This window comes from Hemitrygon akajei, chromosome 1 (assembly GCF_048418815.1).
Source record: "Hemitrygon akajei chromosome 1, sHemAka1.3, whole genome shotgun sequence".
Taxonomy (NCBI): Eukaryota; Metazoa; Chordata; class Chondrichthyes; order Myliobatiformes; family Dasyatidae; genus Hemitrygon; species Hemitrygon akajei.
Window position 1 is genome coordinate 107,605,173 of NC_133124.1, and position 18,761 is coordinate 107,623,933.

The 18,761-nt window shown below is 39.0% G+C and overlaps 1 protein-coding gene across 3 annotated transcripts in view; it reads left to right on the forward strand.

Annotated features, from left to right (window-relative positions):
* The window catches only part of nbeal2 (neurobeachin-like 2), a 223,152-nt gene that overhangs the window by 185,474 nt on the left and 18,917 nt on the right, over positions 1–18,761 (forward strand). For all 3 annotated transcript variants that reach the window (XM_073049239.1, XM_073049254.1, XM_073049245.1), the window contains 11 exons: positions 1,670–1,803; positions 3,686–3,793; positions 5,862–5,957; positions 6,405–6,529; positions 9,289–9,429; positions 10,678–10,808; positions 12,021–12,130; positions 14,334–14,451; positions 15,520–15,617; positions 16,530–16,646; positions 18,038–18,127. In XM_073049239.1, coding sequence (XP_072905340.1) covers positions 1,670–1,803; positions 3,686–3,793; positions 5,862–5,957; positions 6,405–6,529; positions 9,289–9,429; positions 10,678–10,808; positions 12,021–12,130; positions 14,334–14,451; positions 15,520–15,617; positions 16,530–16,646; positions 18,038–18,127 — 1,268 coding nt within the window. The remainder of the gene's footprint in view (positions 1–1,669; positions 1,804–3,685; positions 3,794–5,861; positions 5,958–6,404; positions 6,530–9,288; positions 9,430–10,677; positions 10,809–12,020; positions 12,131–14,333; positions 14,452–15,519; positions 15,618–16,529; positions 16,647–18,037; positions 18,128–18,761) is intronic.

Sequence of the window (18,761 nt, forward strand, 5' to 3'; positions counted from 1 at the left end):
TTTCTATTTTAAGATTTGTGATTTCCTGCCCTGGATTTCCCCAACAGAAGAAATATTTTCTCCATATCATTTTAACTACTTTTACTTTCAGATAATAAGTTTCAGGGTATGCAAGCTGTATCTGCAGATCTGTCTTTGCAATTTATCCATTTAAAATATTACTCTGATGAATCTGCACTGCCAATATATCATCTCTAAGGTGCAGCCTCTTAAACTGATTGCATTTCTCTAGACGGAATCTAATCAAAGCTTTGGACATTAAAGCATTACTTCCTCACTTGGACCCAAAGATCTCACATTTTCAAGTTGAACTCCACTTGCTATTATTTTTCCCTTGCACTTGATCTGTTTAAGATTTATAAATCCTATTGTCCCCATGCACCTGATGTATTTTGTGCCTTTGACAAAGAGAGCCTTCGCAAGTTTTTATATTCCGCATTCTTTATCTGAGTCATTTTGATATTTATGTATTTTGGAGCCACAACGTAGATACCTGGGGGTAGTATCCCATCAATCAGAACCTATGTCACAAAGTTAGATCTGATCCCATTCTTTGAATAATATTGAAAAGAATTTTATAAGATGCCTACTGCATGGACCACCAGACACAAGGACAGCTTCTATCCCACTGTTACCACACTCTTGATGACTGCCTGATGAAAAGAGAACTCCCTCTCCCCGCCCCTCTCTCCCCGCCCTTCTCTCCCCTACATTATTCTCCCTTTCTCTCTTTCTCGCTCTCCATTTCTCCCTTTGTCTCCCTCTCTTCCTCTCACTCCTCAGTCTCCCTTTATTTCTCACTTTTCCTTTCTTGCTCTCCCTTCATCGTATTCTCTCTCCCTCCTTTTCGCTCTCCCTCTCTTTCCTTAAATAATGCCCAATATGAACAATTCCTGAACCCAGTTTCAGAAATCACTGATCTCTTTTCAAGCCAGGCCAATGTTCCTGAATTATAACACATTCTTGGGGAAAATTAATCATTACCGCAGTGATGATACTCCTCAAAAACAGAAGAAGTTTGTGAATATTGGGATCTCAGAAAGCAACGTGGTTAGCACCTGACAGTGGATCTTTTGGATGAATTTAAGATTACAGAAGACGGTTGATGGATGAATACCAGATGGAACCACCCTGTTGCTCTTCAAAGCGGTACTTTTGAAACATTTATATCTCCTGACAGAGAATTCAATCTTAGTTAATTGATCATTACCAACATCAGGATAAAAATTTGTGCAGTAACACAGGCTAAATGCAAAAAGAAGCGAAGATTGCACCCTGTGTTCTTTCCAGAAAATCTGTTCTGTTGACCTCAATGAACTACGCTCAGTTTTTTTTAAAAGAATTAGTGTATAGCTGCCTGGGCCAGGATTCAACACCCATCCTTAATTGCCCTTGAAAGGATGACGATACATTCTAAAGTGCTGTAGTCCCATTGATGATCATATTCCCAGTATTCTTCAGGAACAATTGTTGATGAAGGATTGGATTGGCAGTCTATTTCCAAATCAGGATGTCATACCAGTTGAAGGAGAACCTGGAGGTGGTGGTGCATCCATGCACTTGCTGCCTTTGTCCTTCACGGCTGCAGATTTATGGGTTTTGAGAGTGAATCATGGTCATCGAGTGAGAAAGGTACAAGGTAAACTGAATTGTTGTGTTGCTCTTTCAGGTATTGGGTATGACTTCAAGCGTCCACTCTCCCAACTCCGGGAAGTGCATCTGAGGCGCTATAACTTAAGGAGATCTGCTCTGGAGTTCTTCTTCATTGATCAATCGAACTACTTTGTCAATTTCAAGAAAAAGGTATATCTTTTTTTAAGCAATGTCTTTCCTATAATTAATTGGGCTGTGGTTTGGGATATTTTTAGGTTTCAGTTTTTGAAATGTGACTTATTTCTGGTAAAGCTGAAGGTTACTATCAATCTCGAATTGCCGTGAGGACATAGTACCAGGTCATCTTCAAGCCATTGTAGGAAGTGGTTTAATACAATTTAACCTTTACCAAGGATATTAACCATTCTGGTGTCGAACTGTGATAAAAGGGTGGGGCCTGGGCACAGGCCCGAGAACCTATCAAAACAGCAGGGCTCTGGTCTGAGAGCATGGAAGAACCTGGGATTTGGTCAATTTGAGTTACGGGCCAACTTGAAAAGGTCAAGATGTAGGGAGGGGAAGGGCTGGTCGGTTCGGCTTTCTGCTCTGCAACATTTACTCTTCTCTGCGCTGAACTGAGGATGTGGGCTAACAGGCTCCTGAATTAACTGCACTGATGACTGGCTTTGTGATTGTGACTCACCTTTGTGAGCTTCAGTTCTGAATGCTATTTGCTTACTCTTATTGTTGGCGCGATTTGGTTTTTTCCTGCATATTGGGTGTTTGATGGTGTTTTCTTTTTCTCTTGGGTTCTACAGGGTTTCTTTGTTTTGGGCCTGCCTGTAAGGAGACAAAACTCAAGGTTTTATATGGTATACAAAAGATAGCTTATCGGTTCTGACCTGAAGCACCAACTGTTTCTTTTTCCATGGATGCTTTCCGACCTGCTCAGTGTTTCCAGCATATTTGTGTTTATTTTCGAATCAGAAACAGCTGCTTCAGCAACATCTATCATGAGATATATATTGGGTAATACAAATGAGAGAGAGATCCTCTATGCTACGTCCAAAAAATGCAGATTCTTTTACATCTAAATACAGTGAAGAGAGGAGTTTAATGTGTTTGTTGTCCTTTAGTTGTTTTATAAATACTATTCCCCTATTAATGACTGAAATGTCAACCCACATTCTGTCTGCAAGTCTTGGTTTTGAACTATAAACCCACAACCTCCTATTTGAATGAGTATATTATCACAGCTGAACAAAAAAAAAGGATGTTGAATTTTCCTGCCTCAAAACTGCCCCTGTTCCTTTTTATTCAGTACTGTTCTCTTAAGTTTGAATAATTAACATCAGCAGAGTGACGTCAAAATTTGTCCATATATCACAGTCTGTTTCCCACAATAGCTGTGATTCTAAAGACAAGCAATGGCTTGGATGATATGTTGCAGGTATATTGTATATGAGTGCGAATGTACCTTTAAGAGCTGATTGAAATAAGATATGATCTTGATACATTGTGGTATGACCTCAATACATTGAACTTGTTTTTTTCTTAACTTGAAAATGGCTATCTACCATGAAGGATATTCTGTTGTTAGCACAGCCTTGCCTAGGTGATGACATCTGCAGCAATACTAAAGAAAACCTACTGACGATGTAGAAAGTAGGAAGGAGAGGTAGTACTGTATATGTGAACACTCTGAGATATTTATCACTGCAAAAATCTGACTGGACTGCACCCATGTCACTTGTGTGAACATATTGAGCAAGATAATTCCTGTTTAGATCTGAACTAAAGCAAAACTTTTTTTTCTTGTAGCATCTTTCAGGATCTTAAGATGTGCAAAATCAGACATGTAGTCCTTGATATAGCACTTATGGCAGAGAAAATTTGTTCCAGCAACCCTTACTAGTTTCAGTGGTAAATGTGCCTTGTGTAAATAAGCAAGGAAATAAAACACTCACTCTACTGTGTCCATTCATGCTCTCCTTTTCACCTGACCAATTAATGCATAAAGAAAGTTCACATAATAATATTGTGCAAATAAAGGTACCGAGATCACCTACCTTACTCTCTTGTTTTTACACAGGTCCGAAACAAAGTGTACTCGCGCATCCTGGCAGCACGACCCCCCAACCTCTTCTACTTCGATAGCCGCTCTCCGCAAGAACTGCTAAAAGCATCTGGATTAACTCAGGTAAGGCGCTGTGCCTCTGTGTGAATTGGGATGTCAATGACTGTCACATTTTGCTCATTGAGCCAATGCAGGCTCTGTGGGGAAAAAAACTGCCAAATGAATCCCACTGCTGTGCCCTTTCCCCAAATCCCTGAAAATCATTCCTTTGAAGTATTTATCCACTTTAAAGTTTATACTTGATTTCCGAATGGACAATGAACCCATGAACACTTCCTCTTATTTTCTCCTCCCTTTTTGCACTAATTTAATGTAAATATATACTTATTGTAATTTATGGTTTTACTACAATGAAATATCCTTAGAGATGTGCAGAGCAGAAATTTGTTCTGGCTTTCTAGCTCTAAACAGGCAATCGAGTTTCAGTTCCATGCTTGTACTCTGATTTCAAAATTTGGTAAACGAAATTTTAAAAACTAATTTCAGAAATAGTGTATGACATAAGCCAGTGGTGTGTTGCACATTTAGACCACGTGACTGTTATTCTGTCTGTACTCCTTAACCAGGAAATGTAATTTCATTAAGAGTACTTCTGCATCTTTCAACCCAACTGGTCCATGCCAGCCACAGCATTCCCCCTGCCAGTTGCCTGCATTCAGCTCCTAACCTTACAAGCCTCATCTCTCCTCTACCTATCCAAACACTTCTTAAATGTTGCAATCTTGTACTCACTCTCCTCCATGAAAAGAAATTAACTCTCGGGTCTTTTTTTTAATTCTCTCAACTTTTATTAGTGGCTTCTAGTATTGGCTTAAAAGCCCCCTCATGATTTTATAAACTTTTATGAGGTTTCTCCTTGTTCTCCTGTACTGCAGGGAATAAAGATCTACTGCAGCTGATCTTTCCCAAAAGTCAGACCCTTCTGTACCCTCTCTATCTTTTCTATAACAGAGTAACCAGAACTGCACACAGTACTCCATGTGCACCCTCACCAGTGACTGTACAACTGCAGCATGCTGTCCCTACTCTGAAACTCGGTGCCCGGGCTGTTGTGGGCCAGCATGCTAAATGCCGTCCTCACCACACTGTCTATTTGTGCGGCCACTTTCAGTGTACCGTGCAATATTCCTCCCAGGTCCATCTGCGCCCTGCCATTCACTATATGGTTGACTGTCCAAACTGTATCACTTCATACTTGATAAGTTGAAGTCTAACTCCCTAACTGACCAAGATCTCTTCATAGTTCTTTGTAACCTACTTCACTATCAACAACAACCTTTAATTTAGTATCATCAGTAAGCTTGCTAAAAATGGCATGTACATTCATATTCAAATTGTATACATCAATATTGAATAACACTGATCACTGGAGCACTCCACTAGTCACAGGTGCCCAGTCACAGAATCGACCTTCAACCATTACCCTCTGCTTCCAGTCACTGAGCTATTTCCAAATCGATCACAGCAACTCCCCCGAATCCGATGTGACCTAATCTTCCAGATTAGCCTGCCATGCGAGATCTTGTCAAAGGCTTTACTAAAGTCGATACAGATAACATCCTCTGCCCTGCATTCATCTATCCCCTTAGTTACCTATTTGAATATCTCCAAAAGATTTGTCAAACCACCTCCCATATGCAAAACCTCACCGACTATTCCTAAGCAGGCTTTGATTATTAAAGTGATGGTAGATCTTGTCCCTGAGAATTCCCTCCAGTACCTTCCCTACAATTGAAGTCAGGCTCACTGCCCTTTAGTTCCCTGGCCTGTCCTTTGTACATCCCAATTTTATATTATTGCACATTTGTTGAACTCCATGGCAGGCTGTTGGTTTATTGGAGACTTACAAAGTGAAGAGCAGCTCCAAAAGTGATTTATTTCTGTCCTTAATTATTAATGTGCAGGTATTGGAAGTTAAACTTTAACTCTCTGTTTGATAATGGAAAGGTTTCCAGTATTTATTATAATTCTTGTCTCGGAAATTAGGTTGATACTTCAAGTAATATTTCATCAGTCACTTAACAAAGATGTAATAAAACTTTCTAATTGTTGTGCGGTACACCACCATTCCAAAAAGTAGGGTGCTGTTGTGACTGTGGACTGTGTAGTAAATGTCACTATTCTCTTTCAGAAATGGGTTCAGAGAAAGATATCCAACTTTGAGTATTTAATGCAACTTAACACCATTGCAGGAAGAACCTATAATGATCTATCCCAATATCCAGTGGTAAGTTTGCTCCTAAAGGAGTGATGAGTTCTGACCCTTCCACTTCAGCTCCCTGTCAGATCAAGGAAGTTCAAATCTTCATGAGCTCGCAAAACAGTTGAAAATGTACACATATCAATATCAAACTTACAAAGCAGGGATACAACATAGTCAGAGTAAATCTCCTCCTACATTTCCCCAAAGCAAGTTTTCTCAGTTTGTGTTCCTAAGTGATACCAGTATTTCATATTAAATTCTGCAGAGTTTACAGGTTCAAATTCTGACTATTAAAATGTAGGCACAAGACTACGTAAAATTCATTTCACATAATGACCGGAAACAATCAACAAAATTGTTTTTTTTTACATTGATTATTTGACCATGATTTTATGTTTTTAAAAAAACACCAAGTATCTAGAAGAGAGAATGTTTTGTTTTGATAACTGAACTTTATTCTATTTAACTCAGTTTCCATGGATTATCTGTGACTACACATCCGAAAAGTTGGATTTGAACAATCCAAGTGTCTTCCGAGATCTGTCTCGCCCAATTGGTGTGGTGAATGATAAACATGCAAAGGATGTAAAGGAGAAGTGAGTTGAGTTGTACTTGCCTCTGTATTTGTTTGGATGGTGGTATTTTCTGTATGATAAAGAATGGTTCACGTCTCCAGCCATTTTGTCACCATCATCAGATGAGGAAAATCCAGAGTACTAAATGATGATTACTACCAAATGGCCTTATTAAAAAGGGATTGTCCAAAGACAACAAACGATGACAAAAACCAGCTTGAAGTGATCAGTTAAAAAGCCTGTTCCTTTTAGCCACATGGATGTACTGTAGGCTGATCACTTGGATGTGGCACTGGTTACCAAAGTACCTCAGATTGGCACTTTTAGGAAGGGGAAAAACACACTTAGAAAACATGCCATTGACATTTGGTACCATAAGACCATAAGATATACGAGTAGCATTAAGCCATTTCGCCCATCGAGTCTGCTCCGCCATTTATCATGGCTGATCCACTTTTCCTTTCAACCCAATCTGCTGCCTTCTCCCCATATCCCTTCATTCCCTGACCAATCAAGAATCTATCAACCTCTGCCTGTAATTAATCAATCAATTAATTGATTGATAGATAAATAAATAAATATATATATAAATAAATAAAGACTCAGCGATCTCTAGCCAAAGAAATTCCTCTTCATCTCTGTTCGACTAGGATTCCCAAGTATTCTGAGGCACTGTTAGGTAATGGTCTCTCACATAACAAGTTCAGGGGCAATCTGATCATGGTCTTTGAAATTATTAAGGAATTTAAAACAGTAACTTACATAGAATGTCTTTGGTCAGAAAACTAAAATTAGAGTTGGACAGTTAGAGAGGTGACCTGATAGAGGTGTATAAGATGATGAGAGGCATTGATCGTGTGGATAGTCAGAAGCTTTTTCCCAGGGCTGAAATGGTTGACACAAGGCACAGCTTTAAGGTGCTTGGAAGTAGGTAGAGAGGAGATGTTAGGGGTAAGTTTTTACGCAGAGAGTAGTGAGTGTGTGGAATGGGCTGCCAGCGACGGTGGTGGAGGCAGATACGATAGGGTCTTTTAAGAGACTCCTTGATAGGTACATGGAGCTTAGAAAAATAGAGGGCTATGGGTAACCCTAGGTAATTTCTAAAGTAAGTACATGTTTGGCATAGCTTTGTGGGCCAAAGGGCCTCTATTGTGCTGCAGGTTTTCTATGTTTCTATGAATCTAATTCAAGAGCGAGATCAGGAATTTTTCTCTATAATTGGTAAAGTGATGAAGTGTTTTGAGAGGTTGGTGTTGAAACAATGTATCAAATCCTACCTGAGAAGCAACTTGGATCTGCTTCAACTTGCCTACCAGCACCACTGTCGTAGACCAAATCAAAGGTGATAATGAATCTGCATTTAGGAGGGAGATTGAAAATCTGGCTGAGTGGTGCCACAACAGCAATCTCTTACTCAATACCAGCAAGACCAAGCACTGATTATTGACCTAGAGGAGGAAACCAGAGGTCCGTGAGCCAGTCCTCATTGAGGGGTCAGAGGTGGAGAGGGTCAGCAACTTTAAATTCTTCAATGTTACCATCTCAGAGGTCCAGTCTTGGGCCCAGCACATAAGTGTAATTACAGAGAAAGCACAGCAGCTCCTCTGCTTCCTGAGAAGTTTGTGAAGATTCAGCATGACATCTAAAACTTCAACAAGCTTCCATAGATATGTAGTGGAGATTATATTGACTGGCTGCATCTCTGCCTGGTATGGAAACACTAATGCCCTTGAATGGAAAACACTGCAAGAAGTTGTGGATTCAGGCTAGTCCATCATGAGTAAAGCCGTCCAACCACTATGCACATCTACATGAACGTTACGATTAGCTGATGTTTTGAGTACGCCCGCAAGAAAATGACTGTTAGCGTTGTATAATTGTATACAACCATACAGTATATGTACCCTGATAATAAATTTACTTTGAACTCTGAATGGTAGTGGAAAAACCTGGATCGATTAGAGCTTTCAAAGCTGAGATCAACAATTTTTGTTGGGTTAATTTATCAAGTTATGTTGGAAAGTAGGTATATGACTTCCATATGGTATAGATCAACTCCACTATCACCTTAGATATTCCTTCTGTGTCAGTTCCGGTTCCAGTTCTGTTGGCTCTAAGCTTGTTTTTATAGTTAATATGGAATCCACAAACAGCCACAACTGGAAGAGGAGGTACCGAAGGGGCAAGGATGTTCTAGAATGAGAGGTGGTGTGCTCCTTCCTCATTATTTGCTGAGGTTCTGATGCCATCCCATCTTCTCTTTTCCTGCTTTGAATGGTCACAGGTGAGGGGTTTCTACAAATTGCTGAGTGTCATATAGCCTTGAGAGTATCCTTGAATTCTTTCCTGTGTCCTCAAGTAATTTCCTGCCATGGCAGAACAAGGAGGAGAGTATCTGGGTTGGGAGCCTGGTATCACACATACAAATGAGGTAGCCTGCTCATTGGAGCTGGATAAATATAACTACAGTCTCTTCTGGGGATCTAGATTAAGGTGAAGATGACAATGTTGGTTTTGGTACCTTGCCAGGAAATTTATGAAAGTTGTACCTTTGATACCCCCTTAGAGCCTTGGGGTCCCTGCTGTAGGAAATCCATGCCTCTAATATACAACAGCAGTGAGCTAAAGGTGTTTAACAGCAGAATGTACTCCTTCAATAAAAGGAAAGGAACGCACTCTGTGATAGTTCAAGAAAGTGGTAAAAAATCAATTCTTGGAAACTGAGGTAAGTAATATGTGGGAATAGTCGGTGATCTAACTCTTTCTAATTCATCACTCAGGTATGAAAGCTTTGAAGATCCTACAGGAAACATTGACAAATTCCACTACGGTACACACTATTCCAATGCAGCTGGAGTCATGCACTACATGATCCGGATCGAACCTTTCACTACGTTGCACATCCAGCTACAAAGCGGCAGGTCAGGATTTTTTCATTAAGTTGGAGGATCTTCACCTTAGCTTCAGACGATTGCACAGAATTGCAAGAATATGCATTGTAGTAGTCTGAGGGATCTCTGTTCCAATTTAATATATCTAAGAGGATGAGAATTTTTGCATGTTAAGTCTGTTCGAAAAGCTAAAGGATATATATTTTTAAAAAAAGAAACTGAATTCCCCACCTGGAAAGGGGATGAGGAAAAGGTTCACTTTTTACTTTGATAAACAGTGGAACTGAAGTGAAGGACCACATCATCTACTGATGCTGCTGCTCGATATGTTCTCATATTCTTAATCCAACAGAAAAGGCAGAATCTAAAATCAAAATCAAGCTCTTTGGGGGTAAAATCTGGAAAAGCTTTTTCCACACAGAAGGTAATGGAAGGTTACAAATACTTGGTCATTGGAGCTTGCATGAAGAGGTAGACTGCCAACGTGTGAGAGTGCTGAAGGGTGTTAAAAGACATTGACCAAAAATGGAAAACTGGAATTGTGATATGGGATAGACACAATAAAGTCCAATCTGCTACTGAGGGGTGCTGTATGGTGAACTTGAACAACCTCTTAGTGTGGAGATTCACAAGAGCAAGGTTGTTTTCAAATTAGCTTCAAAATGATACCTAGACTTGAATTGTACCTGTGGGTGTTTAATGAGACAGAAGAAATGAACTCTGTTTTGAATTGAATTTGTCCCGGGTACTTAATTACAATTTAGAGCTCTGTTTTATATATACATATTGTGCTGTACTTCATCTGAGTTTAGTTATTGGAACAGTGTAATGGGTGGTTAAATCTATATTTAATCAAGGCAAGAGCCTAAAATGGAATGCACTCAATTCAGATAGTAAGAGTTTATTTTGATGAGCATGAATTCTGAATAAAAAATAACATCTATTTTTTATAATATAATAACATCATTTCAACTACTGTTGACAGAATCATTTTGAAGATTACATCTAATAATAAAGACAGATGCTTCCGTGTTGAGATTATTGGGCCCCAATGATCCTGGCTTTCTATTCATTAAGACGATGCAGCTGCCATGTTTTTGACACAGTACCACAATGATCAGGAACCGTACAATAAGAGAAACATCTTAAAGCCCTTCTTGATACAAGGGGAAATGTTTAATCAATGAATAGTGTGCCTTCTCAAGATGTGGACTGCAGCATGGCTACTCACTAACACCATGTCACATTCCATAACTGCTAAATATTTGTGATCCACAGGTTTGATTGTGCAGACCGCCAGTTCCACTCAATTCCTGCAGCCTGGCAGGTTCGGATAGACAACCCTGTTGACGTGAAAGAGCTAACTCCAGAATTCTTTTACTTCCCAGAATTTCTGGAGAACCAGAATGGTAAGCAGAGCTCTGGCTTCTTTCCTTAAAATCAAGCAGGTTCTCATTTTTAATGTTGGCATGGTTTTACTGTTAAATGCGATAAAACCATGAAAAATATTTTTTAAGAAATGCATTAGGACACACATTTTATAAAATACTTTTCATGGCTTTATGGAACAGCAAAGTGCCTTAAACTGTTTAAATATTTTTATGCATAGGTGCTGATATAATGAGGGTAAAATTATTCACCCAAGTCACAATATTCAAAAAGACCAAGATCAATGAGTAATAGATTAATTTGACAATAGTTCTGAGATAAGTAATAGTCAGGATGCTGATAGAACTTCCAGAGTGGCTTGAGATGTTTAAAATCCATCTGAAAGGACAGGCAAAGCCTAATTTTAACATCTTGTCTAACTGAGACTACAATTAATATTACTGGATTCTCTTAGTACTGTATTGAACTGTTGTCTGGAGTTGCATCCCAGTATTCAGACCTGAGGCCAAAGTACTACCACTGATCCACAGCTGTCATCACTTGAAGTGGGCAAACAGATAGTTGGCTTTAGAAACACCAGGAGGAATTAAAATTAAAGCTACAAGTGTACCTCAGCATTACAACTGGTTTTCTGCACTCTTTGCACAAGCAAACAGAAAATCAATCATAATTCCTCTCCCTAATTGTTATATTACTAACCCTGTTGAGAAGTGGGCCTAGGTACATATCACCTAGAATTAAAATTGGCCGTGATAGCTTCTACAGTCAAATGGTCTGCATAATCTAAGGAGGTGGTAACGTTAGCTATTTTAGAACAGCATTGCACTTTCTGCTAGGTCACTAGTGAGTATGGGGAAGGGGAATGCTCCAACGCTTGCATGTCCTATGACAGCATTTAATAGTGGCTTAATGAGAGGAAGAGAAAACTAAGGGAAGAAATCCTTGATGAAAACTCATTTTCATTTTCTTCTGTGCAGACAGGGGTTGCTTTCCTGGAAAACAATTCTTCATGTGATTAATGCAGGGTCACTTGTATATGTTTCTGTTTCTCTTCATCTTTCTATGTTCACCTTTCTCTGACGCTATCACTTCACTTCTTCCTTTCGCTTATTTTCACATCCCTTTTCCCACCACCCACTTCTTCACTTGTGTCTGTATCTGTCTCTTTAAGCTTTACTCTCTCAATATCTTTGCCTCTAACATCCTAATTCTGTGTCCCTCCCTTTCCCTAGGGTTTGATCTTGGTTGCCTGCAGATGACCAGTGAAAATGTGGCTGATATCGTCCTGCCCAAGTGGGCAAGATCTCCTGAAGACTTCATTTATAAGCACAGGAAAGCACTGGTAACTAAGAAGAAAAAAAATTTGATTTTTTTTTTGGTGAATTCTTGAGCTTTTCTTTAAGAACCTTTTCCAAGTTCCCTTGAGAGCAATAAAATGCCATATTGGCAGATTAAAATTCAATTTCAATACTGTGTTATGCCCTCTTTCCCATCCATCTGAACAGCAAGGTACGACACCAGTCTCAATGTGAAATCAGATGTGAGAGGTGTGACATTTATTATGTTTTAATCTCCAGCTTTGTAGAAAACTTGCTTCTTCACATTTCCCATCGATTGCGACTCCTCCACCTGCCTTTATTATGGTACTGGATTGGGTAAATAGGTGATACAGCAAATCCAATGCAAGAGTGTATCCCAAACATGCATCATTTCTTTCTTTTCCCAATATGTTTACTACTTTGAATGTTAGTATTCCACAGATCAGTCTCCAATATACTCAGATAACGATCGTTCTACACCTAAAACCCCCGGATCCTAATTAAATTCTAGTCAATAATGGAGGATGTTTACAACTGGGGAAAATTGAAGTACTGTTAATTATCATCTATAACATTCTCTAGGCAAAACTAGCCCATTCAGGACAATAATCTCACTCCATTGTAAAACTATAATGTTTTTGGAGACACAAGAAACTACAGATGCTGGAAGATGGTGCAACATACAAGATGCTGGAGGACCTCAGCAGGTCAAGAAGGATCTATGGAGGGAAGTGAACAGTTGACAGTTTGGATCCAGATCCATCATATGGAATGCCTGAATTCCCACCGCCTCATTTTCACAATGAATGTCCTGTCCGTGTACGCTTCTGTCCCCCAACTGGAAGGCCATGGGGGCTCTCTGTTTCTTCCTGGAACATAGAGCTAATCAATCCCCTCTTTAAGCACCCTCCTCTGCCTGACAAAACTTGTGCTTATCCTTACCAAATTACCTTTTGAAGTTTTCCAATTTCTCTAAATCAGAGGTGTAACCATGGGCTCTCAGATGGGCCTCAGCTATGCCTACAGATTTTATTGGCTACAGGGAGCAGTCCATGTCAAAATCTACTCTGGCACCATTCCTCAATACTTTCTCTCAGCCTAGAATAAGGGTCTCAATTCAAATCACTTACTCTTCAAAGTTCAAAATAAATATATTATTAAAATATACAAATTTGTCACAATATACAACCCTGAAATTCATTTTCTTGTGGACATATTCAATAAATCCAATAATCATAATAGAATCAATTGAAGACCACACCAACAGGGTGGATAAATCATTGTGAAAAAGGTAACTAACTGTGTAAAAGAAAGAATAATAAATAAATAAATAAATGAGCAATAAATATGAAAACATGAAATGAAGAGTTCATGAAAGTAAGTTCATAGGTTGTGGGAACAGTTCAGTGGGCAAGTGAATTTGAGTGAAGTTATTCCCTCTGGTTCAAGAGTGTAATGCTTGAGGGGTAAATAGCTGTTCCTGAACCTGGTGGTGTGAGTCCTGAGGCTCCTGTACCTTCTTCCTGATGGCAGTAGAGAGAAGAGAGCATGACCTGGGTGGTGGGGGTCTCTGATGATGAATGCTGCTTTCCTGCAACAATGTTCCATGTAGATGTGCTCAATGGTGGCAAGGGCTTTACCATGATGTACTGGGCCATATCCACTACTCCTTGTAGGATTTGCCATTCAAAGGCATTGTGTACCAGGCTGTGATGCAAATGTCTCCACCACACATCTATAGAAGTTAGTCAAAATTTTATCAAAACTAGTCAAAGTTTAGTCAAATGCCGCCATGCTTTCTTTGTAATCGTATTTACATGCTGGTCCCAGGATAGATCCTCTGAAATGATAACACCAGGCAATTTAAAGTTGCTGACCCTCTCCACCTCTGATCCCCTGATGGACCTCTGGTTTCCTTCTCCTGAAGTCAACTTTCCATTTCCCTTCACTGATGCTGCCTGACCCATTGACATTACGTGTGAACTCAAGCGCCTATGTCATTATAGTTAGTGGCAAAAATATGTACTATAGTTCACTCATTATTTATTTAACCTGATAGAATTCACTGTTGCAGGTTGGTGTTCACCTGCAATGTTCATAGTACCTTCCCAATACTCCTGGGTATTCCACTTAACCCATTCCACTCTAATCCTCTTATCTGCTTTGCACTTTATTTTCATTGTTTTTCTCAATTACGTGACTGTGTTTTGTTTACTTTGCATGCAGGAGTCAGAGCATGTCTCTACAAACCTCCATGATTGGATTGACCTGATCTTTGGTTACAAGCAGAGGGGACCGGCAGCTGTTGAAGCACTGAATGTCTTTTATTACTGTACATATGAAGGTATGGCAACTCCACAGGTGTCAACCAAGTAGTTTAAGTACGAGTTTGTAAAATAGAGTTCATCAGATCATGAGATGTTAATTTGTCTCAAGTTTTTCTATATTCTTGGTTCTCAAGCTGAAAAGTCATCTTCTTCTTCGAGCCTTAGCTCCAATGGAGCATCAGTCATTGATGATTTCCCATCTCTATTGTCCTCTGAAGTCCATGGTATGGCTGGAGTTCATCAATGTATCTGCAATCCATTGCATCCACTGTACAGGGGATTGGCCTATACAGCAAGCTTAAAAATCAATTCACTGTAATTGCTCAGGGTCTTAGGATTGATTTCAATGGCACAAAACTATTGTGATGTACCAATGGCTTTTGGGACCGTGTGGTGAAGGGAGCCATTGAAATTAAACTAGAGAAAAAGTATTTTAACAACAACGAAGGCCTTGCTCTAAGTACTGGAATTCGATTGCAAACAAAATGAGACAGCATAAACCTGATTGTATGAGGGCTAACCAATCAGGAGGGGCAGATGATGGGGATATATATATATATATATATATATATACACACACACATACATACATACACCACCGGACTAGATATGCCCAGGCATAATCCCTGATGAAGATGACAGAGTTTGTCATCGAAATGTCAGTTAAAATGGATACCTGTACCCCGCTGGAAGCCCAAGAGGAGGATTTGTCATTTACACCAGGAAGGCACAAGATCCTTTTTCTCTCAGGGTTTGCTTTAAAGCTGTCAAATTCTGGGGTTAATTAGAGGAGAGTCAAGGTGCAATAAATACTTGTAGCAATCCTACATCCTGTACAGATAGATGAATCAGTGACCATGCTTTCTAGATGTGATTACAATTCAAAAGAAATTTTTAAACTGTGAAATCAAACTTGTTAGTTTCAAATTCATTGCATACTAATGTAACAGTATTTTGACTTGATCTGTTGTTATGGGCCATGCAGGTACCATCTCCTGTTAAATTCTGAGCCTTGGTGATGGTTTGGAATTGAAGCTGTAAGACTCAATTTGTCTCCCAGCATTAATTCGATGCTTTTTGCACAGGTGCTGTGGATCTGGATGCAATTGCTGATGAGACAGAAAGGAAGGCATTAGAAGGGATCATTAGTAACTTTGGACAAACCCCATGCCAACTCCTGAAGGTGAACTTAAATTGGATTGTTACCTTCTTCTGCAAACAATCATGTTAAAACATTCACTCACTTTCATTGACTTGTCTTTTTAGTTCTGTCATATTTCCTGTTTCATTTTTTACTTTAGTTACTTGCAAATTAGGAACTCTCCTAATATTGAAATGTTTTGAAGATGGTTTTCCCATGAAATATTTTCCAGTTGAAGTCAGGGAATCCCGAGCAGTTAAGATCAATATTTTCTGGTCAGTGTGAACAAGTGAACTTAATTCCTCAACGTAGCTTGCTGCAAAACAATGAATTTAAGAAGAATTACTAATCCTGCAATAATGATATAATAGCACAGTAACCACTTATCCAGATTTAAATGCCAGGATCTAAATGTGAGAATTTAAATTTAGTATAAATTACAGAAGTTAATGTTGGTATTTGGTCATTAAACTGGTGAATTGTTGTACCTAATCTGGACTGTATCTAACACAAGTCACACAAAAGCATAATTTATTTGACTGTCCTTTGAATTGCATTCATTCATGAAGACATTTCATAGCTGAACTATACTGTATCACAGTATACACATCACAGGCACATTTCCCACCTTAGTTTTCAGCTCTACAGCCAATCTTTATTCCTTTCCCAAACTCAGGTAGCCATCTGCCAGTATTTTAGCTCACAATCAATTGTCCAAATGTTTATCTCGGTCTTGAAAGTACCTGACATTATCCACATTTCCCTGCAGAAGAGAATTCTAAAATTCTCTGAGTGAAGAAGTTCTTGCTCAGATTAACCTTAAATAGATAACCTCTCATCCCAGGAGGAATAGAGTTTAGATGTTGGAAAGAGTAGATAAAACAGAAAAAGATTGTCTACAGGAAAGAAATGCCAATTCCTGTAATTATTGACTTGATTCATCTTTTGTTCCAGGAGCCACATCCTCCACGTCTTACTGCAGAGAATGCCGAAAGACGATCAGCGCGATTTGACAGCTATACAGCAAATGTCTTTGATCAGCTGGGCCAACTTAAGTCATTCTTCATTGAGGTAAGTGGTTCATAATGCTCGGGAGAAGGTACTTATGGATTGGAGAATGCCTTTCCTCTCTATGTAGAGTTGCATTAATTAGAAACTGGCCATTAGATTCAGTTGATTTATGCCATTGTCTGTGTTTCACAGGAGGTTCTTCTCACTATTGTATCATTCACCGTAATCTTCATTCACTTGCTCAATGCATATTTATTCAGGTTCCCTCTGAGACCTGACAATAAATGTTTGCTTTGCCAGAGGTATTTAAATTTGATCAATGAATAAAAATGAGAAACTTTGCATCAATGGCATTAGCCTTAAATGCTCCATGTAACATTGTATTCCACATTTTAAGCACTCTCTGGGTAAATAACTTCTATTTTGCTCTATCAGAATTCCCCAAAATGATGTATATGTCTATAATATCCCCCTCCCCCATCTTCTATCAGGAGAACAATACCAGCTTTTCTGGTGTCCCATCTGGCATCATTCCAGTAAGCCTGAACCCTCTTTGGTATCTTTCCATTTGTTGATTTTTTTTTGAGGTTATCTTCCTCCTTTCTCACCACCATCAGCCCCTGACAAAATAAATATTATTCTACAAAAATCCACAGCTGAGTGAAAGGCCAAACTTAAAGGGGTTATACTTAGGTGCAACCTTTCATCAGCAGCTAGGTGGATGAATTGATAGCAAAGAATTTGGAAAGGCTATTATGAAAACATGACAGCGAGTGACCTAAGCTGGGAACAAATCATCTCAGGATATAGAACATTTAGGATGCATGGGCACAGGGAAAAGCCGATTGGCGGCGCTTGTTAATAAAGGCTGACATGATTACAACAGATAGAAAGGGCTTTGATTTTTGAATGCTTAAACAAAAAAAATCGTATATCTTTATGTATAAGGATGTAATGATAAAGTGGAAGGTCATCCAAAATGCTGTGAATCCTGATTAATGAAAATGTTCTACACTGCGTCTGTGCATATGTGCACTTGTGCATATGACAGTAAACTCAACTTTGACATTAACTTTAGGGTAAATGCATCAAGTGATATGGAACAAAGGGTATGGAAATGGAGATGAGGAAGTGATCAGCCATGATTGATTCAATGGAAGAAGAGGCTTGAAGAACTTTCCTTATAGTGAAATATATCAGAGGCAATTCTTTCACAATTCTGTTGGCAGTTATGCATGAGATGAAGGTTTATAACTTGGTTACATTGTGTGTACAGAAGATTTGGAGGTTATTGATGAAAGTGGAGTAGAACTAAGAACAAAAGTCATAGGTTCTTGGCCCAAATGGCCTGGGAGTTTCAAAGGGTTCCCTGCAGTTCACATCTCTCCAAAAACATTATATATCAATAGTAGAATGTATAATTTGACTTATATGACATATCTTTTCTTCAGGGTATCAGTGATGATATTCCATTGGTACAGGCTGTGGTGCCAAAAAACCAAGCACACACGTTTATCACACAGGGATCTCCAGATGTTCTGGTGAGTAGAAAGTGTTAAGAAAGACAAAAATCATCTGGTTCTTTTATTGCATTAAAAACATACTTTGAAAATAATAAGGATTTAACCAATGCCCAAATAAGTTTGGTGACCAGAAGTATTTACTTTGAAGAACTTATGCAATGTTCAATAGGAGAAGAACTGAAGAAAACAATGTGAGCCAAACTTTGACTTGGACATATGTTTGAAACAATCAGTTCAAAACAACAAAGAAACAAAATGTCTGGTCTTGAAACTTTGACCTCCCAAGATGATGATGATGATGGATGACATTTTAAGGCTCCCATGTAAAGCAAGGTTCAATCATATACCCATCTTTCTTGTAACAACACTGTAATCCGATGCACTATCCAACTGATTGTAACTACCCAACCATTGGAAAAGTTTAATTTAAATTGTCCCCTGTTGTCTCTCGGCTAACAGCAAATGAAACACAGAGTTCAAGTTGCATGACCTGATGAATGGCACTGTCACTATTAGTAAAAACTCAACGAATGTTAATCTCTCCAGATCAACCATTTGCAACTGTCTAGAAAGTTTGATTTCATGAGAAACTACCTAATGATGGTTGCTGAAAAAAAATTAGTTGCATTTTTTGATCTTGAGGTTGTATGAA